The sequence below is a fragment of the Cydia amplana genome, chromosome 15 (assembly GCF_948474715.1).
Source record: "Cydia amplana chromosome 15, ilCydAmpl1.1, whole genome shotgun sequence".
NCBI classification, from domain to species: Eukaryota; Metazoa; Arthropoda; class Insecta; order Lepidoptera; family Tortricidae; genus Cydia; species Cydia amplana.
This window is the reverse complement of record NC_086083.1, coordinates 8294829-8321360: the sequence shown is the minus strand read 5'-3', so window position 1 is coordinate 8321360 and position 26532 is coordinate 8294829. Positions and strand designations below refer to the sequence as shown.

At 39.3% G+C, this 26532-nt stretch overlaps 4 protein-coding genes and 1 long non-coding RNA gene across 5 annotated transcripts in view; 3 read left to right on the top strand and 2 right to left on the bottom strand.

Annotated features, from left to right (window-relative positions):
- Nucleotides 1-11856, bottom strand: part of LOC134654592 (ankyrin repeat and LEM domain-containing protein 2 homolog) — a 29186-nt gene extending 17330 nt beyond the window's left edge. The window contains exons 1-6 of the mRNA XM_063510060.1: nucleotides 11716-11856; nucleotides 11367-11607; nucleotides 9702-9857; nucleotides 3862-4025; nucleotides 2598-2738; nucleotides 1269-1442 (exon numbers count right to left, since the gene is read on the bottom strand). Coding sequence (XP_063366130.1) covers nucleotides 1269-1442; nucleotides 2598-2738; nucleotides 3862-4025; nucleotides 9702-9857; nucleotides 11367-11607; nucleotides 11716-11736 — 897 coding nt within the window. The 5' untranslated portion in view covers nucleotides 11737-11856. The remainder of the gene's footprint in view (nucleotides 1-1268; nucleotides 1443-2597; nucleotides 2739-3861; nucleotides 4026-9701; nucleotides 9858-11366; nucleotides 11608-11715) is intronic.
- Nucleotides 11857-12580: 724 nt separating this feature from the next.
- LOC134654530 (WD repeat-containing protein 18) lies at nucleotides 12581-14013 on the bottom strand. The gene has a single exon (XM_063509977.1). The coding sequence runs from the start codon at nucleotides 13933-13935 to the stop codon at nucleotides 12604-12606; it is 1332 nt and encodes a 443-aa protein (XP_063366047.1). The 5' UTR covers nucleotides 13936-14013; the 3' UTR covers nucleotides 12581-12603.
- Nucleotides 14014-15779: 1766 nt separating this feature from the next.
- LOC134654582 (malignant T-cell-amplified sequence 1 homolog) overlaps nucleotides 15780-26532 on the top strand; it is a 48786-nt gene continuing 38033 nt past the window's right edge. Inside the window, exon 1 of the mRNA XM_063510049.1 lies at nucleotides 15780-15922. Coding sequence (XP_063366119.1) covers nucleotides 15912-15922 — 11 coding nt within the window. The 5' untranslated portion in view covers nucleotides 15780-15911. The remainder of the gene's footprint in view (nucleotides 15923-26532) is intronic.
- LOC134654529 (adiponectin receptor protein) lies at nucleotides 18407-19974 on the top strand. Its single transcript, XM_063509976.1, has one exon. The coding sequence runs from the start codon at nucleotides 18729-18731 to the stop codon at nucleotides 19887-19889; it is 1161 nt and encodes a 386-aa protein (XP_063366046.1). The 5' UTR covers nucleotides 18407-18728; the 3' UTR covers nucleotides 19890-19974.
- LOC134654858 (uncharacterized) lies at nucleotides 23604-23898 on the top strand. The gene is made up of 2 exons (XR_010097376.1): nucleotides 23604-23666; nucleotides 23768-23898. It is a non-coding gene; the product is annotated as an uncharacterized LOC134654858 (long non-coding RNA).

The window sequence follows — 26532 nt, the reverse complement described above, 5'->3', positions numbered from 1 at the left end:
ATTATGGAGCGTTTTACGACGGAACAACGTGTTTTAATCATTAAAAACAATAGAAACATTAAAAATAACGTTTCCCGGTCGATTAATTTCGAGAAACGGTGACATTGACTGGCCCCCAAGATCGCCTGATTTAACAGCTTCTGACTTTTTTCTGTGGGGCTATCTAAAGGGACGTGTCTATGCTAATAGGCCAACGAACCTTCAGCAATTAAAACAAAATATTCGAAACACTGTCGCTGAGATAACGCCAGAAATGTGTGAAAAAGTGATGAAAAACGCGATGAAAAGGGTTCGCATCTGCCATGCTGCTAGAGGTGGACATTTGTCTGACATTATTTTCCATGTGTAATTGCTGACCCTACATATTATATTTAACAAGGAATACTTAATATTTTTTTATGTTTTATAGAATAAAATTTCAAAAATAAAGTGTATACCTCTTATTTGGCCACCCTGTATTATAGATCATTTAACAATGCCGCTATTTTAAACCACCGACGTGCTTATGATCGAATTACACTCATGACCAAATTACACAGACGAGTAACAGATGACGAATATTTCGATCGATTGTTGGTGGCCTGCTTGTTGCACTGCGGGAAGGACGTGAGCACGTCCACGCACGCCTCGGCGCCGAACTTGGCCGCGAAGTGCAGCTTCATTCTGAACGTTGTAATGATAACAACACTCACATCTTGAGGCTGCTCCCCGAACTTGTTGGTGGCCTGCTTGTTGCACTGCGGGAAGGACGTGAGCACGTCCACGCACGCCTCGGCGCCGAACTTGGCCGCGAAGTGCAGCTTCATTCTGAAGGTTGTACTGATAACAACACTCACATCTTGAGGCTGCTCCCCGAACTTGTTGGTGGCCTGCTTGTTGCACTGCGGGAAGGACGTGAGCACGTCCACGCACGCCTCGGCGCCGAACTTGGCCGCGAAGTGCAGCTTCATTCTGAAGGTTGTACTGATAACAACACTCACATCTTGAGGCTGCTCCCCGAACTTGTTGGTGGCCTGCTTGTTGCACTGCGGGAAGGACGTGAGCACGTCCACGCACGCCTCGGCGCCGAACTTGGCCGCGAAGTGCAGCTTCATTCTGAAGGTTGTACTGATAACAACACTCACATCTTGAGGCTGCTCCCCGAACTTGTTGGTGGCCTGCTTGTTGCACTGCGGGAAGGACGTGAGCACGTCCACGCACGCCTCGGCGCCGAACTTGGCCGCGAAGTGCAGCTTCATTCTGAAGGTTGTACTGATAACAACACTCACATCTTGAGGCTGCTCCCCGAACTTGTTGGTGGCCTGCTTGTTGCACTGCGGGAAGGACGTGAGCACGTCCACGCACGCCTCGGCGCCGAACTTGGCCGCGAAGTGCAGCGGGGTCTCGTTCATGCCCTTGTCGGGCGTGTTCAGGTAACGGTCCACTAGGATCGCGGCGAACTCCTGAAACAAATAAATAATATGAACCAATATAATATTTAAAACCTTCGCGTTTTGAACACATATTAACTCACATTTATAGACGGGTCTAACGCGAAATTTATTCAATTACCTTTATTTACCGACGTTTCGACACAGGTTTCACTGGTCGTGGTCGCGGCTAACTGATGTCCCAGCAAAATGTCAAAACAGAGATTTGTGCATCTACCCGACGAAAAGTGTAAATTTAAAGTGTAATTTAAGTGTAATTTGTGTGTAAATTTCGCGTTAGACCCGTCTATAAATGTGAGTTAATAATATGAACCAAATCTTTACTTAATCAATACTGGTGGAAATAATGATAAATACTTCGCTTAGCTTCGATTTCTGACTACATTTGCCAATATGTGACCATTCACAAGAAAAAAAGGCTGCCAGTTGGGAATAAGAAATTAAGTGCCAGTTGCACCATCCGTACTTGACAGACTGATCGACGTCAGCCAGCGCGCCGCGGCGGTATAATGAAACTCTCCATACAATAACATTTAACGAACTATTTAACGAAGACACACAGATTGGTGCAGTGCAACCAACCCTAACACATTCTATCATGTTGGCCGCATAACCTCATTATCATAACCAACAGATTGCAATAGAGAGGTAAATTATTGGGTCTAAACTACACCGTGTACAAATTTCATAAATTGGAATTTCTAAAGTGATTATTTGGACTTAACATTGGATTAACTGTAGATTAGGGGTATCTGTTAAGCAACAGGTATTGTTGACAGAATTAATGGCTAGACTAGATCAGATAACAATCGACAACAATCTCAATGTCTCACCTCCAATGTCGGCGTCGGCGTCCAGGCCGTACAAGGTCTGCACGAAGCCAGGGTTGCCGACCGTCGTCAGCACGAGGTTGCACATCTCAGCGTTCAGCGCTTAGGCTGCTACGTGCAAAGCGTTGTAGCGGGAACCCTGTACACTAACACTGGATGATATTTTCACCTTGCAACAGTCGGCGTCGGCGTCCAGGCCGTACAAGGTCTGCACGAAGCCAGGGTTGCCGACAGTCGTCAGCACGAGGTTGCACATCTCCGCGTTCAGCGCTTTGGCTGCTACGTGCAAAGCGTTGTAGCGGGAACCTTGTACACTAACACTGGATGATATTCTCACCTTGCAACAGTCGGCGTCGGCGTCCAGCCCGTACAAGGTCTGCACGAAGCCAGGGTTGCCGACAGTCGTCAGCACGAGGTTGCACATCTCCGCGTTCAGCGCTTTGGCTGCTACGTGCAAAGCGTTGTAGCGGGAACCCTCCTGGAAAATAGCAGTTCGTTCACATATGCGAATAAAAAGCACGGTATTATGATATGACGAGTAAATAATGTTTCAGACTAATAATCAGCTTACAAATTTCATAATCGTGAAAATATTGCTAATATGATTTGTATTTTTGGATTCACACCTGCATGATCGCTAGCGTGTTTCTACTGCAAACAAAACACGGTAGGTTGTCATGACTGTGAACTCGTCCTTACATTTGTAGCCTAGACAATAATTCATTTTCTATCATCATGTATTATCAGTTAGTTAACATTGTTAATATAAATAATGACAATAACTTATCCCCGGCCATGTAGAAAACTAGTGAGGTGATGACGACGATCGATTCTTGTTCATTCCTGGCAAAATAACTCATGAAGTCAGCCTCAGCCGATTTAGTACCTCATGTTTACTGGGGCGGGGTCTTCGACCAACACGGAAGGGACGCGGCATTCGCACTATTTCCCCTCTGCCTAGGTACAAGATCAACTGATCTAGCGCGGGTAATAAAACTAGTTGCGCTCGGATTTTAAACTAGACCGAGTCCAGACGCGCTAGTGAACACAGCAGCAGAAAAAATGCCAATTGCTCGGTTTTTTGTTGTAAAAAGAGGTCGGGGACATCAAATTTACAAAAAGAAGGTATTACATTTCACATGTACAATATTTTTTTACATATCATACGTTTAATTACATTTAAACACAATTATTATATTTTAGTTGCATGTAATTGTTAGATTTATCGATTTTTCTCGCCCAGTACAAATTGCGGATCGGTCGAGCGACAAATCCGACTTCTCATCTCTTGACGAAAATGTGTTAGTGTGCGTGTTGTGACACTTGTGACTCGTCCGTACACAAAAACAGATCGAGGTGTGCAAGATTTGTCTGTGTAGGGTGTCATTTTCTATGTATTTGTGTCGTCATTACAGATTGGATTTTGTATGTAAGTGTGTGAGAAGTGCGACTGTGTGCACGTTCCCCCCCGCGAAAAATGGCAGAATGATTTGAATGTCAAGATATCGCTTGGGCCTATCCCTTCCGACCTGTCGGAAGCCCGTGTTGATCGAAGGGCGGGGTTGATTATTTCTAAAAGAAAACAAAGTGCAATTGTATACCTGCATGATAGCCGGTGTGTTTCCACTGCTGACGAGATACCTAGGGTTGTCCCAAACCCTCTCCCTCACCGCGGCCAGCAGGCCCTTCTCGATCGACTTGCGGAGCGCCACCATGTCTTGGGGCGACGGCGCCTTGAATGGATAGGGCTTTTCGCCCATTACAGCTGAAATTAAAAAGAAAACAAGGATTAGGTAATATGTAAATATCTAGGATACAATTCAGGCAGGCGTGGCTCACTACCCGATTTCGTCGCGTCGCTACAAGTACATGCGCCCGGCCCACACCAATTTTGGTGTCTAGCCATAGCAGTTGCCGCGCACCGCTACGGAACGGACGCTGGCGCCACCTAGTGGTCATATCTGTCGTAATAGACGCGTTTTGTTAGAGAGTGAATCTTCTGTACCTAGTAGATACTATTATTTATTAAATTTTATTACATATGTGGTTAAGGTAGGAATCACGTTCGGAAGTGAAACAGATGGCATTATGACCTTAGCAGTAAAGCATCATTTTATAACGCTACAAGTTAGAAGTACACAGGTGTGAAACGGCGTTTGAAATCCCATTTTTCTTTCTGGATATTGACAATGTAAAATATTTCTACATAATTTATGGTATTGACCATATCTATGCCCCCTCCTTATAAATATTCGTTATGAATTTCAATCGTTTTTTTTTTACTATGCAGAATTTGCTCTTTCTAAGTGTGCCTGTTTTAAAATAGACAATTAGTCTTATGTCCACGTCACTGATATATGAATAATGGCTTCAAATATCTAGGTTTTTGTGGCATGCTGCCAATGCCATGTTTGTCATTATGCAATTATATGAATACTTATGTGCACTATTATAATAGGTATTATGCAATATTAAGGAGTCGATGAATCAGATGTACATTTCAATAGTTATATGTATAGGTACTCGTATATCTCTAAAAGGATCAGAGACACAAACAACCCATTGCAATTAGATGGCATTTAATATACCATAGATTTTTTCTGGCAGGTGATCATAATATAAGAAAGAAGTATTAGCGATTAAGTACAATAGTACTACAATTACAATTAATTTAATTTATTCAATGTTCACCTACATGAATAAAACTAAGCCATGATAAAAATGTCCTTATTACAAAGAATATAATGGCAGTTTTTGCTTGCAATGGTTACGTATTTTATGTCGTTATCACGCGAGTATTAACGACAATACTGTTAGCTGACCATCATTGGACTGTATGTCTGTGGCATAAGGTTCAAATACTGTCAGTAAACAGTGCTGGCGACGGTATCTAGCGCGGCTAATGGTATTTACGCACGCTTCTAGAATTAGAATTAGCACCCATCTAATAAATAAGGAATAATAGGTTAGCTAATAAGTATCCAATTACTTTAGCTGTTGCCAAAGTACTCGTAATTCTAACGTATGACATTCATTTCTAATGAAAAACCCCGTACAGTCAGCAGCAATAGTTGCTAAGCGGGCGAGGTGTTCAAAATGACCTTGACACGCTCTTATTCTCTTAACAATAAAGTCGCGTCAAGATCATTTTGAACACCTCGCCCGCTTAGCAACTTCTGCTGCTGACTGTATAATAGTCAATAGTCAAAATATACTTTATTCATGTAGGCCTATCAACCTATCCGGTGGCGAATGCACTAGTCCCAAAACGCACTATTAGTCAATACACTCTAATTTCGAAAGCCCCTCTTCTCATAAGAAACTAGGCCCAAAATACCATATTTCCAAAAAGGCTCATTCTCGATTTACACGAGAACCATTGAGAACTAGTCCCAAAATACACCTTTCCCAAAATACCCCAAATTGTGTTCACCTGTGCGTGGCGTAATACTTTATTCTCATAATGCGTAGGTCTCAAAACACTCTAGTTCCAAAATACCCTATTTTTTTGGAATGTCTCTTTGTGACTGCTTTCAGCCGTAATCATTACCCGTTTGATGCCTAAAATATTTTTTTCAAAAATAGGATTTACGTATTTAATTATTATTTTGAGCTATACAGGGTGTAATCGTTAAGTGTTGCTCGGCGATAGTTCCGTAAATATAGCAGATATCAGAAAATTTCAAATTGATATCGAAAGTGCATATAGTGAAAGTGAAGGGCAATATACACACGAGTGTTTTAATGCCTGTGTTGATAAAGCAGTGTATGGAACTATCATAATTAGGTGGGCGAGAAACTACCCTCATTTATGGCATTATTGCCACACCTAATTATGATAGTTCCATACACTGCTTTATCAACACAGGCATTAAAACACTCGTGTGTATATTGCCCTTCACTTTCACTATATGCACTTTCGATATCAATTTGAAATTTTCTGATATCTGCTATATTTACGGAACTATCGCCGAGCAACACTTAACGATTACACCCTGTATAGCTCAAAATAATAATTAAATACGTAAATCCTATTTTTGAAAAAAATATTTTAGGCATCAAACGGGTAATGATTACGGCTGAAAGCAGTCACAAAGAGACATTCCAAAAAAATAGGGTATTTTGGAACTAGAGTGCTTTGAGACCTACGCATTATGAGAATAAAGTATTACGCCACGCACAGGTGAACACAATTTGGGGTATATTGGGAAAGGTGTATTTTGGGACTAGTTCTCAATGGTTCTCGTGTAAATCGAGAATGAGCCTTTTTGGAAATATGGTATTTTGGGCCTAGTTTCTTATGAGAAGAGGGGCTTTCGAAATTAGAGTGTATTGACTAATAGTGCGTTTTGGGACTAGTGCATTCGCCACCGGATAGCTATCAACAAGCACTTATGAATCGTAACATACTTATAAATTATCTTAAGCTAATTATCAGAGCAATTTATTGATGTTATTATTCCATAAGAATATTGGATAATAATCCAATATAAATCAAATAAACAAATAATACAAATCAAATTAAACACAAATTAAATTAAATTAAGAATTTCACAAAAGGATCGTCAAACATGAAAAAAAATTGTATAAAAAATACACTTGTACTCGTACAGTCAGCTGCAAGTAGCTAATAGCTGAAGTGTTCAAAATGACCTTCACATGCGTTTATTAACTTAGCAGTAAAATAGTGTTCAGTTCATTTTGGACACCACGTCCGGTTAGAAATTTACAGTTCTACTATTTCTGGACAGTTCATGCCAAAACAAGGTATGACCATATTCATAAACTCGTCATACCCTTAAGTTGAGCTCAAAAGAAATGGTAATGTATTTATTTATTTATGTTAAGTAGGACATCCGCTAGCGACGCTAGCGTGGGCACCGCACGGAGCGGGTGCCATTGTAGGTAAAATCCGTCGCACGCGTCCGCGCCAGTTAGCAACGCTCATACTAGTTTTGTTAACCCGCTCATCCGCTCCGTGCAACCGCGCCAGCTAGCTGACGCCCGTAAGGTCTCGTGGGAGAAGTTGCATACGTCACCGTGACGTTTCTACATGTACCTACTTACCATTGCCCACACTGTTACACATTCACTGCCAGGAACCCACCTGTTGGGCGCTCGTGAACTTTGCTCAGAACCCATTGGGCGGGTTGTTTTATACGAAGCTATAGATAGACGACCGGTTTCTGGGGTAGTGCTCCGTTTTTTGTCTGGCAGTAAATGTGTTAACTGACAGTTCGTACACCCGATCCGATATTTATACGGATACAGGCTAACGATATTTTTGCCGGCCACAAAGCATCACATATTTTTTGCCGAGGTAGTGTCGTCATATACTTATGGCTCCAATGGAGCATCAGATATTTTTGCAGGGCTGCCCACAGTCATATATTTATGCTGGTGACTGTACTTACCATCGCCCGCACTGTTAACTGACAGTTCATAAACGTTATTACAAAATGCATAAGGTCCACCGAAGGACAGTTAAGAGTGTCGCTTTTTAGGGTTCCGTACCCAAAGGGTAAAAACGGGACCCTATTACTGAGACTCCGTTGTCCGTCCGTCTGTCACCAGGCTGTATCTCACGAACCGTGATAGCTAGACAGTTGAAATTTTCACAGATGATGTATTTCTGTTGCCGCTATAACAACAAATACTAAAAACAGAATAAAATAAAGATTTAAGTGGGGCTCCCATACAACAAACGTGATTTTTGACCGAAGTTAAGCAACGTCGGGCGGGGTCAGTACTTGGATGGGTGACCGTTTTTTTGCTTGTTTTGCTCTATTTTTTTTGATGGTGCGGAACCCTCCGTGCGCGAGTCCGACTCGCACTTGGCCGGTTTTTTTGTACAATGTCCTAAATGATCTAACTCGCAAGTGGCGCCAACTAACGGGCAGAATAAAGATAACAATCATTATCTAAAGAGAAACAATCCAATTTCACCCGGAAACGGTACAAGATAACATGTTCATATAAACATTTGTGTTATTGTAGAATATTATTATCATTCAGGTTATCCCTGTTATCAATGAAATATACGAAAGGAGGTCAATTGTTATCGGACGCAGATTGAGTTAATTTTCTTTTAAAACAATTAAAAAAAAAATGTTAACATCGAGGTTCTAAGTGTTAATAATAATATTACTTCTTACACTTGTGTTAACCAAAAACAAAACCTTTATTTATAAATATTAGTATAGTATAATACTGTTTCATTGTGATATTCTTCTATAACGTATACTGCGGTACAATAGGGTATTAGAAGATGTTTTACGGTTTTATTACACATCGGTTCATGGAGCTTACGAAGTCTATTCATATAATTTCTTTGTTTCTCACGAATCCATGCACCGTTATAATTAAACCGTAAAATAGCTTGTAATACTTATTACAAACCAGGGCAATGCCCGCACATATAAGGCGTCTAGTATCGAAATCTCGCCCACTAATTCTATACGAAACAAAGTACCTATATTTTAGGTAGGCTAGTGATAGTAGTGATTCACAGGTATGGATATGGCTTATTTCCAAGGGCGTAGCCAGCCAGTGAAGTGAAAAGGGGGTGGCGAGTTGATAGGCCTGGGGGGGGGGGGCAGAGGCCACAAAGGGGCATGCATTGTATGTAAAATTTAAGTTCCAGGGGGGGGGGCCTGCCTGTACCTGCCTACGCCCATGCTTATTTCAAATTCATATTTTCTGATATGATCGAAATATACCGGTTATGTGAGATTACGCATGTTTTCGAGACTTCAGTCGGATAATTAAAATCCAATAAGTACTGATAATTAAAATCCAGTAACTTCAATAAACTAAACATGTGAAATTGTTCACAGTTTAGCAAGGCAGCTATAAGGCAGCCTTAGAAACAAGATTAGACCGTTTTAATGGCGCCATTCGCCATTACATGTAGTCATAAACAGTCACTAGCACACGTTTCATTTCAGCATACACGTGACGGTTTTGTTTTATGCCTTTTTTAACCTGGATTATGCAAACGAGCACACGTAATAATAGAAGTTAATTGTCAAATTTTATATTACAGGAAAAATTTGAAAAAGTTTCGCTACCGGCAAGACTTGAACCAGCAACCTCCGCAATCCGCGCCTTGCTCTTAACCAATTGAGCAACGGAAGTTAATTGCACGTGGATTTGATTTCAAAATTAAGCTACTGCGACGTGTGGTGATATGGTGATAACTAACATTTTTATCGCTTGTCAACATGCTTGTCACGTTCTAACAAGTATGTTGGTGCGAAAGTGACGGGCATAGTGACAGGCGATAAAAATACAACCAAGCTGCGCTCGCTGTTCTAGCGCCTCAATCTTGTTATCAAATGTAGAACACTCTAATTACGAGCCAGATCCCAAGAGTGGCCTAGCTAGATAATAGCCTAAGAAATATCTAATAATATTTTAGTCTTATAAAAGTATCACTTACAGCTATCATTGCCATCCGTGGTATCCGCAGGCTCGGCCCCTCGCAGCGCGAAAGACACAGCCTCCTTCCGGTCATGGAAAGCCTTGAACCTGCCCAATTTGTAGCGCCGGACTAACTCTAGTGCCTCTGCCTTGTTTTCGTACACGTGTATTGCTTCTGTGAAAATGTTATAAGGTCATTGACGGGCTCATAGCAATTAACACAGGTATTAGCCGTGAGTTGAATTGATGGTGTAATCCCATTTATAAGTTTTTAATCCTAATTATTACTTAATCCTAAGTTAACATGTTAAAGACATAAAATTATCAGTGACATTTTTATTTGCATATATAAAATGATAATATACTTTTATACCTGCAGCCTAAACTAGTTTGAGATATTCAATGCAGGTTTGAAAATAAACAATGGATGAATTTTAAACAGCAAGTTCATGACATGCCAAGGTCTTTGAAAACTTATATTTCAAAAGACATTTTTGCAAGTTAATGAACTTTATGATTAAGGATCAAAATAAACTTTTAGAAATACTCAAAATTAATGTTTAATGTTTTTTTAACTTGTAATAAACCCAAAATTACAATATAATAATAATCATTGTTAGTTTACTTTCAGGAGCTACAATGCTCTGTCAAATACACACATCAAACTTATAAAGCCCCGTCTCCATATCGCGCGGCAAGCTATCGAACATTGGCTCGCGCGGCAGCCGCGCGCAATGGATACCGGGTTGGCTCGCGAGCCGAACCCACTTCTTGTGGGGAAATGATTGGATGGACAGACATAGGTAGACAGTCCAGTACAAATCTTGTGCCAGCTCTTATGAATTACCCTATAGAAAATTAAATGAAATCTTTATTTCAGGCAACTAGCGGCCCATACATAAATACCTTAAAACTAGCATACATTATAAAAATATAAACAAAACACTTCTTCTTCTTCTTATCGTGTGAAGGGATCATAACTAAATAATATTTTGCCAATATCTTGCCACCTCTAACCCCCGGGGGGTAGCTCTTATGAGGTAACAAAACACTAAAAATCACATTATGATCGCAAACCCCGCAGTGTTAGGGAGCCGAGAAAAGAGTCATGATGCCATTGCATACATCTCTGCATCTATAACACCTGCATAGTTTTGATATTGTTGTTTAGAAGAAATAATCCACAAGCCGAAACTAACTACGAGGGTTCGAAAATACAACAAAAAGTGCCGAGAAAAGATATGCACTGCCTTTTGCCCTATCTCGTCTTGGTGGGGGCACGGCCGTGCCCCCGGATTCAACAGCAGCCTGCGAATCATTAGAAAAGACAGCAGATGAAAAATTAAAAAAGTAATACCTAATTTGTATATAAACATTTTGTCTGTTTATTTACATCAAGTTGCTCATTGAATAGATAGACTATTGAAATAAAGAAAGGAATGCTTCCAATTGTATTATTGACATACAAGATAACAACTAAATACCTATGACACACTTAACTTTATACTTAGAAATAATAAACATCTTGGTTACTAGCATGTTAAATCTTAGATATAATACATTCAAGTAACGCTAGAGTCTGTGCGGAAAGAGAAGAGTCGTGAAATGCAGGAGAGCTCATACATTCTACGACTCTTTCTGCAAGTAGTAACACTAACAGATGTTTGAAAATTAACCAGTTTACCTTCATCAGGGCCCTTCTTAATTTCGCAAGGAATGTACACCCCGTAGTACGTCACCGGGGGCTCCGTCGGCGTCGGGCTTACGGCTGCGCTCCTCTTCAAAGAGTCCAATCGCAAAAGGCGACTGAATAAGCCCATGGCACCTTCCCTCTTCTCGGGCGGTGCCGTGGATATCTCGTCCTTCATTCCTCCTATATCCTTGTTACACTCCGGTATAATGACGGCTTTCGACATCACGTCCACCTGAAAACAATAAACAAAACAATGTTTTGTTTGTGACGCAAAAATGTTAATACAACCTCGAGTTTATTTTTAAGATCGTGTGCCATTAACATATTCTGCTAAACTTACCTTGAATAAACAAGATATCATAAAACCATAGCTGCAGTGCTTGCTATTGACCAGTGTTTATTTTTTTTAGGACATGGTTCGTGAGAATGTACGCCCAGAAAATTACGGATATATTTTAAAAACAGACAAAAATGCGTTGCTCGAAAACGGTGACGTTTGCTTTAAATTTTTTTTTATTTCGTTCTGAAATCAAACTTCGAAGTTTCGAACGGATACTTCTATAGTGGAGTCCAGACGAGACAATTTTTCGCCAATCTGATGAAATTGTCCGATTGAATCAGGCCGTGCGAACGCAAACGCCAATTTGATTCCCCGATCAAATCAGCAGGTGCGGACACAAAAATGCCAATTTTCGAAGTTAGTATCTATGGAATGCCAATTGGTGATTAAATTGTGTACGTGTGGACGCTAGGTGAGATTGGCGCCAATTATTTTCCTGATCAAATCGGTCGATTTGCCCAGCTCGTCTGGATATGGCTTAATACATTTAAATCAAATTGGCTATACTAAGACATCATTTTATTTCATTTCCGAACGAACTATTGCAGGGGTTGCCATGTCAATAAAAAAACGTAAGTTTCAAAAAATTCCAAGGCGGTTGAAAATATTTCAACGAACTTCCCACTTTATTAAATTTAGTTCATTACAGAAAATGAAACGAAGAAAGGTGAAGGAAAACATATTTAGGAAACCGGACTCTAATCCCGATAAGGCCCAGTTTTCCCTAGTTCGAAGGTTAGAAGGCTTTCGAAAGAACTAGTGCCTACGCAAATTCTTTGGATAAGTTGCCAGGCACCCCAGGCTCCCATGAGCCATGGCAAAAAACTCGGACAATGGTAGGAAGATTGGTAAATAAAACAAAGAATAAGAGCTTTAATAAAGATCTATTCACATGTTCATTTTTTTTTTCTTTTTGTTTTTCTTGCCTACATTTTTATTGCCATTTACAATGTTGTTAACTTCCTTTTGAATAGCAAAAGCATACAAGTTTGAATTAATTTTCTTCAGATTTTCTATTTCTGTTTTATATTTATCTTCATTGTCTTTATATTCATTCTCTGCTACGATACTAATATTTTGTTCATAGTCTTCTCCAGTTGAAATCGGCCAGAAGTTAATTTTTTTGTTAACTATTACTTCAAGTTCAATGTGGTCTTCCGAAGTTTCCAGAGACCTTTCTAGAGAGTGAAGAACTATGCTCGGTTTAAACTCTTGCTTATAAATGGCTGGGTAATTAGTGGTAAAATAAGCATTTGTTACAGGTCCTTTGTGTTTTATAGTTCTTGTTGGTTGTCTGCTTGCAATATGCCACAGTAATACCCGCTCATCGTTAGATGCAGACATCAATGTTTCACCATCAAGAGAAACTGATAAACAGTTCACAACTGACTTATGTCCAGTGAAAACTGGAGTGTTCTCTGTATTAACCAGAAGGTCCCTAGTTCTGGGAGGGTTTGTTAGACTTATTTGGAATATCTTTCCTTCTGTTGTCCCAATAAACATGCTCAACTCTAGGACATCCATTGTAACTGCCGATAAAGGAACATCAAAGACTAGATTCAGCAGCATCTCTCCTGATGCTAAATCATATATTTTGCACGATCTGTCCCCTGACACAGAGCAAAGTCGGCCATGCATGCCTGTCTTGCTTACATATAAATCTGCAACAGGTAGCGAGTGGTCTGAAAATATGTAGACAGGATCATGTTGACCTGCTGTGGTTTGAGTCACTAGTTCAGCCTCAGGATTAGCAGCAACGGTAGCTAAAGACCATACCATAACCATTCCATCTTCTGCTGCCGACACGAAAAATCTTCCATCTGGTGTAAACTTTAACAGTACCACTTTCTGGTAGTGTCTGCTTATTATTGATAATAGGCTGCCAGAAGCGATCTGCCATAAATAAATCTTTTCATCAATGCCTGCCACGCAAAACGCTCCATCGGGACTAAATGCAAAAGCACTCGCTTTTCCTGGCAGAATGAACCGCATACCTTGTACTGTTTGATGCGAATTCAAGGGCCAGATGTGTAATATCGGTTTTGTTTTCTCTACGGCTGCTATGTAGTCGCTTCCGATGAATGAAAGGGTTTTTGCTTCAGATGTCCCGCCGCCTTTGTATGTTTTGAGATTCGTGCCAGTATGGGGATCCCAAATGCAGCTAGTCCATAAAGTATTGTTTGAGTCAGTTGTCACTAACACTTCTAATAAGCTAGACATGTTGAGTTTATCTTAAAATACGTTTCTGTTTGCGTAAAAGTATGAATTATGCACGTGGTTTTGAAAGTACAACAACAATCTACAATCCATCATGAATCCATCTAGAACTAGCGATGGGCGAGTCGAGTTATCTGATTCGAATAATTCGAATCAGCCTTCAGATGAGTTAATTCGAATCAAGACTATTGGCAATTCGAATCAACTCGACCACTAGCTAACTCGGCGAATGATTCGCCAATTCGCCAACTCGCCGAGCCGAGTCTACGCTATCACACTGCTACTAAGGCCATTCAAAAATAAACCTTAATACCGTAGCCCGAAGGCTCTTTTTACAACAACTGCCGCTCGATTCGCCGTCTCAACTCGAGTTGGTACTATGACCATTCAAAAATAAACCTTAATTCCGTGACCCGAAGGTTCTTTTTACAACAACTGCCGCTTGATTCGCCATCCCAAGTATCCCAACTCGAGTTCACTGCTAGTATGGCCATTCAAAAATAAACCTTAATTCCGTGCCCGAAGGCTCTTTTTACAACAACTGCCGCTCGATTCGCCGTCTCAACTCGAGTTGGTACTATGACCATTCAAAAATAAACCTTAATTCCGTGACCCGAAGGTTCTTTTTACAACAACTGCCGCTTGATTCGCCATCCCAAGTATCCCAACTCGAGTTCACTGCTAGTATGGCCATTCAAAAATAAACCTTAATTCCGTGCCCTGAAGGTTCTTTTTACAACAACTGCCGCGTAACTCGCCGTCTCAACACGCTCCGCGCCTGTGCCTGTGACCTTGTCGCGAACCACGCGAATCGTCGAGTCGAGTCAACTCGATTTTGAATTCGAATCAGCGGCCGAATCAATTCGAATGATTCGAATTGAAAAAAAGTGGACTCGTCGCATCGCTATCTAGAACTAGCATTTTTTTTTTCTTAGTGACATATAAATTGTTGCCAGAATAACTAATTATGATCACGTTATTTGTTGAATGAAACCTTGGAGGATACAACTAAACGGAGTAGCCATTGACAGGCTTTCCCCTCTGTCGAAAATAGGCGGCCAACGGTCATACACAATGTATGGACTGACGTTTATCTGACATGGCTATTTTTACGTTACGCATACATTTGACGTTCCCCTCCCCCGCAAAAATCGGCAGACTGTTTTGTACAGAAAATTACAGACATGGCGTCTCCGTTTGATTATATCCTCCAAGAATGAAACGAATAACATTAAACTCTAAATAACGTCTTATCTTTTCTAATTTAACTCGTTTAATTCATGTCAATTTATACTCTATATCTTTATCTATATTATATATATAAAGTATTCTTCTCTTCCACTTCCTTCATGTTGGCACTACTAACGTTCTGTCACCCGCTTCCCGCTTTTTTGCTAATTTTTGTATTCGTCATGTGTTTGTCTGTGATGTTCATAACAATTATTTGTTTTTAGGGTTTCCCAACTACATCCATCCAAAAATACAAAATTATTATACCGAACATTCTCCTCACGTGTGAAAGTCAACACCGACATTGGCAAATTCACCCTGGGCAAAATTGCAGGGAGTAAGCCAGGAGAACAAAAAAAAAAAAAAAAAATTGTTGAATGCGCTTTATTAGATAAAAGAGTTGAACAGTATAAAAGAGCTGTATAGTTGTATACATGTGTTATGATGTGAAAAATAATAAAATATTTTTATTTTAGTTGTGTAGGGCAGTATCTTAAAAAAAAAGGAAACTAAAGTAAAGAATAGCGCAGCGGATAAAACGCTTCAAGAACAGCCAATCATAGTACTTTATGCCAATATAGACCAATAGCAAGTAAGATCATTATGGAGGTATAGGCAGAAATTCAGTGTTTACGTCAAAATTGTTGTCAAAAGTGACAGAAACATTGCCTGTATTATCCGGTGTCACTATTTCGTGTGAACTATTCTGTTATATTTCTGGGTTTAGCTGTATCAAGCCTTCAATCAACATGTTTAAGAAGTAAGTGATAGTTATTAATGTACCGAATAATTTTAATTTAAACATCAATTCTTTTGCTTAAATTTAAGGTTATAATTGTGACTCCTATGCTAATATGAAACCATTCGGTTATTGGTCGATTTTCAGTCCAATATCCAATCAGAAAGTAGTATTTTTGGTTGACGTCACAGTTGTGGATAGTGTTGGGCATTTAAATGTATAATCGATTAAACTTGGAATGTACATGGAATCGATGGTGAAGTCGATATAGTATTTACGACATTTTATTCGTTGTTAAATATACGTACAGTGATGTCAGCATGACATAAGTACTCGAGACTTCAATACAACACTACTCACCATGGCGCTCTGTCTTCTCCCACAATTGTTCCACTTTCACATGCACCTCTCCATCTCCACCCAACAATGCTGATGAAATCCTAAACTTTGGCCACAACTATGTCAGAGGTACAGTAAACACCCCTATGATAAGCGGTTTACATTCTCGCGCGAGCCACGCCACGAGACGCGAGTGTAAGCGGTGGGCTCGTGGCTCGTCTCGCGGCTCGGCTCGCGCTCGCCTGGCTCGCGTGGAGGAGCGGTTTTTTGGGCACGAGCCAAAGGGGTTCGCACGGGACGCGCGCTTGCGGTCACACTCGCGTTCGGCTTGTCATTCTGTTATAAACCTTATGCCGTGCTGTTAGTGTTTAAAATATATTAGCTCGACGAGCTTACGAGCCACGGGACGAGCCACAAGCCGAGCCACGAGGCGAGAGTGTAATCATTAGCTCGACGGACTTACGCGCTCGAGGCGAGCCACGAGACGCGCCGCGAGCGGAGCCGCGAGCCGCGAGTCTAAACCGGCTATAACGAATAATGGCACCCCTATATCCGCATACATAGTTGTCAAATGTATAATTGTATGCGGAATAAAAAATCTGTAGAATTATGCTACTCTCTGTAGGCCTAGGCCTAGCCCTAGCACAGGAGGGCGCGACAGTATCTTGCTGGCAGAGTATATCTAAACGTTCACATTCACACACTTAGGGCCAGTTGCACCAACCACGTTTGACAGACTGATCAACGTAAGCCGGCGTGCCCCGGCGCTTTACAATGAAACTTTCCATACATAAAAATTTAGCGAACTCTTTAACGATACGATCAGTTTGGTGCAACCGACCCTTAGCTTAAACTCATACTTATATTATGACTTTTAGAGGGAAGGGGGAAGCGCTGGTGGCCTAGCGGTAAGAGCGTGCGACTTGCAATTTGGAGGTCGCGGGTTCGAACCCCGGCTCGTACCAATGAACTTATGTACGAAATATCATTTGATATTTACCAGTCGCTTTTCGGTGAAGGAAAACATCGTGAGGAAACCGGACTAATCCCAATACGGGCCTAGCTTACCCTCTGGGTTGGAAGGTCAGATGGCAGTCGCTTTCGTAAAAACTAGTGCCCACGCCAATTACTGGGATTAGTTGTCAAGCGGACCCCAGGCTCCCATGAGCCGTGGCAAAATGCCGGGATAACGCGAGGAAGATGATGAGAGGGAAGGGGGAAATCCTCTATAGAGTAAAAAGGAAAACGCACTCATGAAAATTCCTAAATTTATCCGATTTTCGTACGATGTTTTCTTTAACCGAAAATCAACTGGTCAATATCATGTGATTTGTCATTCATAAGTTCTTAAAAACTCATTGGTACGAGTTGGGGTTCGAACCTGCGACCTCTAATTTAAAATTCTCATAGTAATCTAATAGGGCGTATTACTGCAATGTTTTGCCGCCAGAGTGACTTAAGTATACCATAGAGTACCTTATACCTTAAACTGTTTGACAAGTTTTCACAGACAATCATATATGACATTGTTACATCAAGGCGGTTTGTTTACAAAGGGCCTACCGGGAAACGCGAAATCGAAACTCAGCTATCTGCCTCTTTATCGCTCGAATATGCAAGAGTGATAGAGAGGTTAGATAACAAAATGTCTCTCGTTTGCGGTAGACCCTTAGATTGTGACTTGTTGTGGGAGTGGCGCCCCCTACGCAGACTTTCGCGTAATATTCCCTATTTAGTCGAATAATATGCAATTAATAAATTATAGTTTGTCAAAGGACTGTCTCATTTCAAACATAGACAGAGAGAACCATACTGTCTTTGTCTTACACTAGTACTAGCACCCAAAAGAAAAGGATGAGTATAGTTTTCCTGGTTCTTACTGACTGACAAATTGGTTTGACCAACTATGTATAACAGAATTATCAATTTATTCCTAGAGTCTGTGCGGAAAGAGAAGAGTCGTGGAATGTATGGGGCCCAATACATTCCACGACTCTTTCCGCACAGACTATATCTATGGCAGTATTGTTAGTTCCGATTAATCGATTTATTTTTCGGATTTAGTGGTGGATTGTGCACATCCCTTTTTTCGATGACATGACACTGACAACTACTAAGTGCTCAAGAGAGAACGAGAGGGCAGAAACGATCGGAAAATCATGGCGTTCGGAGCGTAGATTGACGACAGTTACTTTCTTGCAGCTGTTCGCTTGCTGCGTGATACGTCCGGAGCTTACTTGCGATTAGATATTGATCATTAACAAAATTATAGTTCATATGTTTGTTCCGTAACATTCGTTATTGCGCTTAAGCGAAAAAGAGAAGTGAAATCTTGCAACATTTAACAAAAGATATTGCATTGTGTGCACTGTGGTTTTAGTGACGTAACTGGATTTCTCGCAAACTGCCCTCGTGTTTATCGTTAAAGGTCGCCTATGTGTCGTCGTGTCGTCTAATGTTTGTGATTGACGCGTGAACGGCAGTCAAGATGTGGGAGTTGGACTCGGATTCAGGGTCGCAGAGCGTGTCGTCGGACGGGCTGCGACGGCGTCAAGGATGGGACCCCGAGGGCGAGAGCTTGGCCTCGCACATGGACGAGCTGGACGAGGTGCTCGCGGAGGAGGAGGAGGGCTGTCCCTTGCCGTCTACGCCCGAGGACCAACACCTGCTCGACGCGGAGATGGCAGAGGTGTTGAAAGCGGGCGTTCTGTCGGACGAGATCGACCTGGGAGCGCTAGCTCACAACGCCGCGGAGCAAGCAGAGGAGTTTGTACGCAAAGTGTGGGAAGCGTCGTGGAACGTGTGCCACTTCCGTCACCTACCCCGTTGGCTGCAAGACAACGACTACCTCCACAAGGGCCACCGTCCGCCCCTGCCGTCCTTCAGCGCCTGCTTCGCTTCCATCTTCCGCATCCACACCGAAACTGGCAACATCTGGACCCATCTCCTCGGCTGCGTGGCCTTCATCGGCGTCGCCGTCTACTTCCTCACTCGACCATCCATTGAAATTCAAATGCAAGAGAAAATGATTTTCGGCGTATTCTTTGTGGGAGCTATTATCTGCCTCGGCTTTTCGTTCGCGTACCACACACTCCACTGCCACTCGGAAATGGTTGGAAAATTGTTTTCAAAGCTTGATTACTGCGGGATAGCATTACTCATAATGGGGTCATTTGTTCCTTGGTTGTACTATAGTTTCTACTGCCACTACAGACCAAAGATTATTTATCTATCTGTAGTTGTTGTTTTAGGAATACTTTCTATAATAGTGTCGCTTTGGGATAGATTCTCGGAGCCTCGACTGCGGCCGCTTAGAGCCGGAGTATTTATGGGCTTCGGTCTTTCCGGGGTTGTGCCAGCTATTCACTATGGGATCACAGAGGGCTGGTTTACTCAGGTCAGCAAGGCATCACTGGGCTGGTTGGTTCTGATGGGTCTTCTTTACATTCTCGGAGCTATGTTCTATGCTCTGCGTGTCCCAGAGAGATGGTTCCCTGGGAAGTGTGACATCTGGTTCCAGTCCCATCAGATCTTCCACGTGCTAGTGATTATGGCAGCCTTCGTTCACTACCACGGCATCAGTGAGTTGGCCTCCTACCGGGTGACCGTCGGCGAATGCACCATGCCCCCCTCTTCCATAGCTTTCTAGCCCCTTATAAATTGTGATAGTAGACCATAAATAAATTAGTAGGAAAATACATTCAATGACTACACACATTATATTTTTTTAACAATGTTGATTTTAATTGCATTTGGATATTATTTTTATTTTTAAACCAGTTTTTAAATTAATAACTATGTATTTAAATAAAGTACGAAGCTTTAGATTTTTTTTGGCTATTCTAAAGAGTTTAAAACTTATTTATCATTATTGTTACAATTGTTTAAATAGTTAGTTTCTAATGTACTTTGCACTAGATATTGCACATTATGTTTTATTTAGCAAGTAGTTTTAGGACTTTTAGGATAGTTTGTATTGTTTTTAATCCTTAGATCATGCTTGTACTTAATATTCTGTTCTGTACAACATTTTGTTCCTGCACATAGTTCAGTGATGGTGATTGATATAAGATAATGAACTGACCACAAGTCCAAGATTCACATGTTGCCCATGGTCCCATTTTCCACATTGAAATTGAAAATTGTACGATTGATAAACCTCTTGTGCAAGTTTTGAACTGATTTCCATGCTCTAATTACTTTGTATATCATTACAGCACTTTTCCATTTCATAACTCATCCGTCAGTGATTATGTGTCTGCATAAGTGCATAGTGTACATTTTAGTTAATTTATAGAATCTCATACTTAGTTACTGAGACATGTATTATTACTTGACAGTCTAGGGTGACTGCTATAGTAATTGGCCACTTAACAATAAGACTTCTTTTCGCGTGATTCTTTCTGATTTGTTAGGAGAGGCCAAATGTCTATACAGCAATGATAACCTAATTTGCTATCAGATACAAAGTATGAAGAATGTGTAGGTATTGCGTTGCTTTCATGCTCTGTTCTCATATTGTTTCACTATTTCTGTATTTAATGTTTATTCTTTAATCATATTTTAGGAAAAACTAAGTGACAGAAGTCACAGAAATAAACTCCATGATTCAAGCTAAAATGTTTACTTTGACTGTCAAGTAAATACTAAAATAGTATTATTAAGGGTCTTCTGTACTTCTTCAATACAATTTCCTCTTTAACATTCCATCACTTCAAATTAAATAAACATATTTTCAGATGTATATTTTGTGGGAATGATTTTTTCTGTCTTTGTTTTAGAGAACTTTTGAGATTTTATCACTACATTTTCTATTACACAGCAAACCGCAAACCATTATTTATTTATTTATTTAATATCCATTGATGGCTCATCAACTTTCTAGAAATAAAATCAAATTGTAGTCTGCACTAAACTAAGCATAAAGTTAATAAAAGTATATTCTAAATTGTTGTAAGTGTTCATAAAGTAAAGATTTTATGAGAAAAAAAAGTTGCGGAGGTAAGTACATAAATTTAAAAGAATATCTAGTGCATTGGTATGATGAAAAAAAATGCTTAAGTTATTTGTGTACCTATTAGATAAGTGAAAGATGCTGTAAAATTCCAAAAAAAAGAGTAAAATGTAAAAAAAAAAACTGCTCTATACATAAAAACATTAAAATTTGAGGTTTTGTTATTGTTATGTGATTCAGCACCGGCATATCAAGGAAAGTTGGCTTAGATTCGACTGACAATGAAAGACAATATTTTCCACGTTGTGTACAGCTGTAATAATTTATTTGTACGACGAACAAATATTGTGTAGAAGTGTAATTTTATTTAAAGTTGTGCACTACAGTAGAGTTGTACCTATTTTTGTGTTTTCTTTTATTTCCGTACCGTACCCATTTTTCATAGACTATGTATGACGGTAACGGAATTGAAGGAACGAAACATGTATGGGAATTTTGCGATACCTTTTTTCCTATTAGAATCGAAATCTAGCTCTTAATTCTGACCAGATATAACGTCATAATTCCAAAATCGGAAAATAAGTGTAGTGTACAGCTTTAACTAAAGTGGCCCTGAAATATTGTATGGTTCGTGGTTTATGATGCGACTGTACTTTTTTTGCATATTTAAAAATTAAACTACTTACCTCTTGAGCTATGCAGTATTCCGGGTCCCATTTTTTGACAGGCGGTAGACTACTAGAAAACTGTCACCCTGCCACTAGTCAATAATATAAATTAATTATCATCGTTTTGTTATTTAAAGATACATTTTTTTCTTATACATTCAGAACTAGGGGGATTCTAGGAATATTGCGCAATGCAATAGGTAAAGGATGCTATTAAAATTATATTGGTTAATTAATTATTTCTGAAAAACAAATAGATCCAGTTTAAAAACTGGTTTTGGGCACAATATGGTTTCTGACATGGACCTAGAATATTACGGACGGACTGTCACCTAAGACAAACTGTGACACTGCAATGGCGGACGGTTTGATAGTGTGCGTGTAGACGAGTGTTACCATGTCACACAAATTCTCCCCTAATGGTGAAACAATTATTTTTAATATCGTCCTTGTTTTCAAATAAAAAAATTAGGACAGTTTTACGTTAGACAATAAAAAAGGTGTGTACGTATACGTATCTGATTTTATAGGTCTTGAAAATGCGCAATATTGCACAATTACTTTGTGCAAACATTATTTTCAATACCTAATGATATTTAGCATCGTAATGAAATCAGTTCGTCATGTTTTTTAGGGTTCCGTAGCCAAATGGCAAAAAACGGAACCCTTATAGATTCGTCATGTCTGTCTGTCTGTCTGTCTGTCCGTCTGTCCGTGTATGTCACAGTCACTTTTCTCCGAAACTATAAGAACTATACTGTTGAAACTTGGTAAGTAGATGTATTCTGTGAACCGCATTAAGATTTTCACACAAAAATAGAAAAAAAAAACAATAAATTTTTGGGGTTCCCTATACTTAGAACTGAAACTCAAAATTTTATTTTTTCGTCTAACCTATACGTGTGGGGTATCTATGGATAGGTCTTCAAAAATGATATTGAGGTTTCTAATATCATTTTTTTCTAAACTGAATAGTTTGCGCGAGAGACACTTCCAAAGTGGTAAAATGTGTGTCCAAAAAATATATGATGTACATTACCGTGTAAACTTCCACCGAAAATTGGTTTGAACGAGATCTAGTAAGTAGTTTTTTTTAATACGTCATAAATCGCCTAAATACCGAACCCTTCATGAGCGAGTCCGACTCGCACTTGGCCGCTTTTTAATTTATACATTTAACTTGAAACATATCGGTTTTCAACAAAAAAATTATAATACATAACAAACAAACGTTAAGTATCGCTCCTTAGTATCGGGTAATTACCATACCGACCTAGTTTGAAATGCACAATCAATAATTTAATCATTTACCTAAATGATCTCTTAATACATAATGATTTAACCTGTCAAATCAAGAAGGGTATCAATTACCCTACTTTCGGGAAATTACCCTATTCATGTTAATGGTCACACTCCTGTTTTGCAGTTTGATAATTTATAAACAACAATTATCGTGATTTTACGTACTAATTGATAAACTTAAGTATGAAAAGTTATTCCGTGACTTTTTTTCTTTCGATCGGTACAATTCTAGCAGGATTTAACTACGCATGCCGGCATATTTTATATTTTTCTTCGACATGTTTACTTCAATGACGTTTCGATTCGTCTGACGGCAAACTGGTGGATGTGGGCTGTCAATGTGTGTGTGTCACGCGTAAATACTTAGAAACTGGTGGATGTTGGAATCACAGTTCTGTTGTAAGCGAAACTCTGTCCGTAATATTATAGGTTCATGGTTTCTGATATAATTTTAATACATGTGTCTAATCAAACTTATTGTACTGTTTAGAAATAAATAGAAGTTAGGATTAGGGATTGCTCCCGGTACTAAGTTTGTATGGCGAGAACCAGGAATTCCCGGTTCTCGCCATACAAACTCAGTACCGGGAGCAATCCCTATAGTTAGGATATATCTAAAACTAAAAATATGGTTGCGTAAAATTAAGCATTCACCTATGAGATATTTGTTAAAAAAATATTTTTGTTTAGCATTATTGTTTGGTGGGATAAAATTATTATGTAATAAAATAAATACCATACTTATTATCTTTTCATTGAATAAACCATGGCCCTATTATACTGACACACTTGAAGATGCTGTAATCTCACTCCGTTTGTTTATTTTTAGTTGGTTGAAGGTACCTTTTTTCATATTTTTGCTCATATCTCGAATATCTGTACGAAAAGCATTATAATTACTTCGGACAAAAGTTTTAACATAAAATTTCCTACAAATTTGGTTTTTGGTTATGTTTATTTTTACTCTACGATCAATACTTTAGGAGCTACAGGGTGTTAAAGTTAAATAAGAGATAAAAAATAGAAGGTTTAAGAAAACGTCGTTTTTTCGTAATTGTTCATCATAAATAAAATAGTTATTTTCGATACAAGTGCGAAAAAGAGGAAATTCGAAACGAGTGGCGATAAATTAAAACACGACCGAAGGGAGTGTTTTAAATCGACACGAGTTGCGAATTACCTATTCGCACGTGTATCGAACAACGTTTTACAGTACATATGGCACTTTAAAGTTTCTACATACGCACGAAAAGTGCTATTTTACGCACTAGTGTACGTACTGTACTGTATATGTACTGTAAAAATTAGTTTAGAATAAGCAAGCTAAGCGACCTGCTGATAAAATATAAAAAAAACCGGCCAAGAGCATGTCGGGCCATGCTCAGTGTAGGGTTCCGTAGTTACCTGTCCGTCAAAATAGACTATTTTCCTTGAAAGTCTTTACTAAGCTTTACTTTCACGATTTTTTTCATATTTTTTGGACCCATGGTTCAAATGTTAGGGGAACTATAGTTCGTTTTTAGGGTTCCGTAGCCAAATGGCAAAAAACGGAACCCTTATAGATTCGTCGTGTCTGTCTGTCTGTCTGTCCGTCCGTATGTCACAGCCACTTTTCTCCGAAACTATAAGAACTATACTGTTGAAACTTGGTAAGTAGATGTATTCTGTGAACCGCATTAAGATTTTGACACAAAAATAGAAAAAAACAATAAATTTTTGGGGTTCCCCATACTTCGAACTGAAACTCGAAATTTTTTTTTCATCAAACCCATACGTGTGGGGTATCTATATATAAGATAGGTCTTCAAAAATGATATTGAGGTTTCTAATATCATTTTTTTCTAAACTGAATAGTTTGCGCGAGAGACACTTCCAAAGTGGTAAAATGTGTGTGTCCCCCCCTGTAACTTCTAAAATAAGAGAATGATAAAACTAAAAAAAATATATGATGTACATTACCATGTAAACTTCCACCGAAAATTGGTTTGAACGAGATCTAGTAAGTAGTTTTTTTTTATACGTCATAAATCGCCTAAATACGGAACCCTTCATGGGCGAGTCCGACTCGCACTTGGCCGCTTTTTTAGCATTAGAAAGAAGGTAAGCGTTCTTGACACGTCTTTTAAATGAAAAACTCTTTATAAAAATCAGTAACTATTACTTATGAAAGCGGAAGAATATAAATGATCGTATTAGATTCATAATTGTCGCATTCGTCTCACGCGAATTCTCCGTACCTACTAATTGTTTTGTTTAACATTTTCCTTAACTATCCTTATTGTGTCGCGTATATTCAATTCAATAGATATTAGATACCTACTTCACGTTGTATTTACCTATTACTTACCTGTACCTACAATACCCACCCATGGGCAGTTCTAGCCTCGCCTTTGAAAATGCTGAATTTTAAACCAAGTAGGTACTAATCATATGGGGCATTATCTATGAAAAGGGACCTTATTGTCGATGGCGCTTACGCCGCACAGCATCGCACTGCATTGTATTTATATCGGAGCATCGTTAATAATGGCGTAAGCGCCATCGACAATAAGGTCCCTTTTCATAGATAACGTCACATATCATGTAAAGTTTCAACTCTGCATTGATGCGTGAGTCGGTCAGGAACTGTCAGGAATGTTTTATTTATAACATTAGATTCATCATCATCACAATTAAATCTAATAACAAAGAACTACCAACGATAAGTGCAATAACTCATATTAAATAGTTATTTGTACAACAAGTGATCAAAGTTTGATATTTCTTCGAGTGCTTATTTTGAGTCCCGTGCAAGCGAAAGATTCTATAATAGATTCACGAGCGTAGCGAGTGAATCTAATTTAGAATCTTGAGCGTAGCCCTTACTACGCTCAAGATTCTAAATTAGATTCAAAAGCGCACGAGATGTAAATAACTTTGATCTCGTGTAGTACACAACATTTTTCACCTCAGCGCAGTGAGAACATACCTATTAGACAACTTGAAAAATGTAATCCTTCTTCATCACTTAATACCTGCACTCATGTTTTCTTAAGATATACAAACAATTAAGTTTAATTACCGCAATGGGACACAAAAACAAAACGTAATAATAAATTCCAGTAAAATAATATAGAAATAACAAACATTAACTGACACTTCAATCGACAACTTTTTTTTTGTAAAAAAAATCTGTGTAAGATACGGTCCGAATTGCGGATACGTACTAATTGTCAACTATGGTAGAAATTCTTAAAAGTAAAATAATTAATTTTGCGTGATGATCTGTGTATTTTTGAGTTCGTTATTTTAATTGTACAATAAAATACCTAAAATATAATATTTTATCAGTTTTTATCAAATCTTAAACTTTATTTTTATTTATTAAT

Excerpts from the sequence above, each read along its gene's own strand:
- LOC134654530 (XM_063509977.1), bottom strand. The coding sequence starts at position 13,935 with ATGTCTAGCTTATTAGAAGTGTTAGTGACAACTGACTCAAACAATACT.
- LOC134654529 (XM_063509976.1), top strand. The coding sequence starts at position 18,729 with ATGTGGGAGTTGGACTCGGATTCAGGGTCGCAGAGCGTGTCGTCGGAC.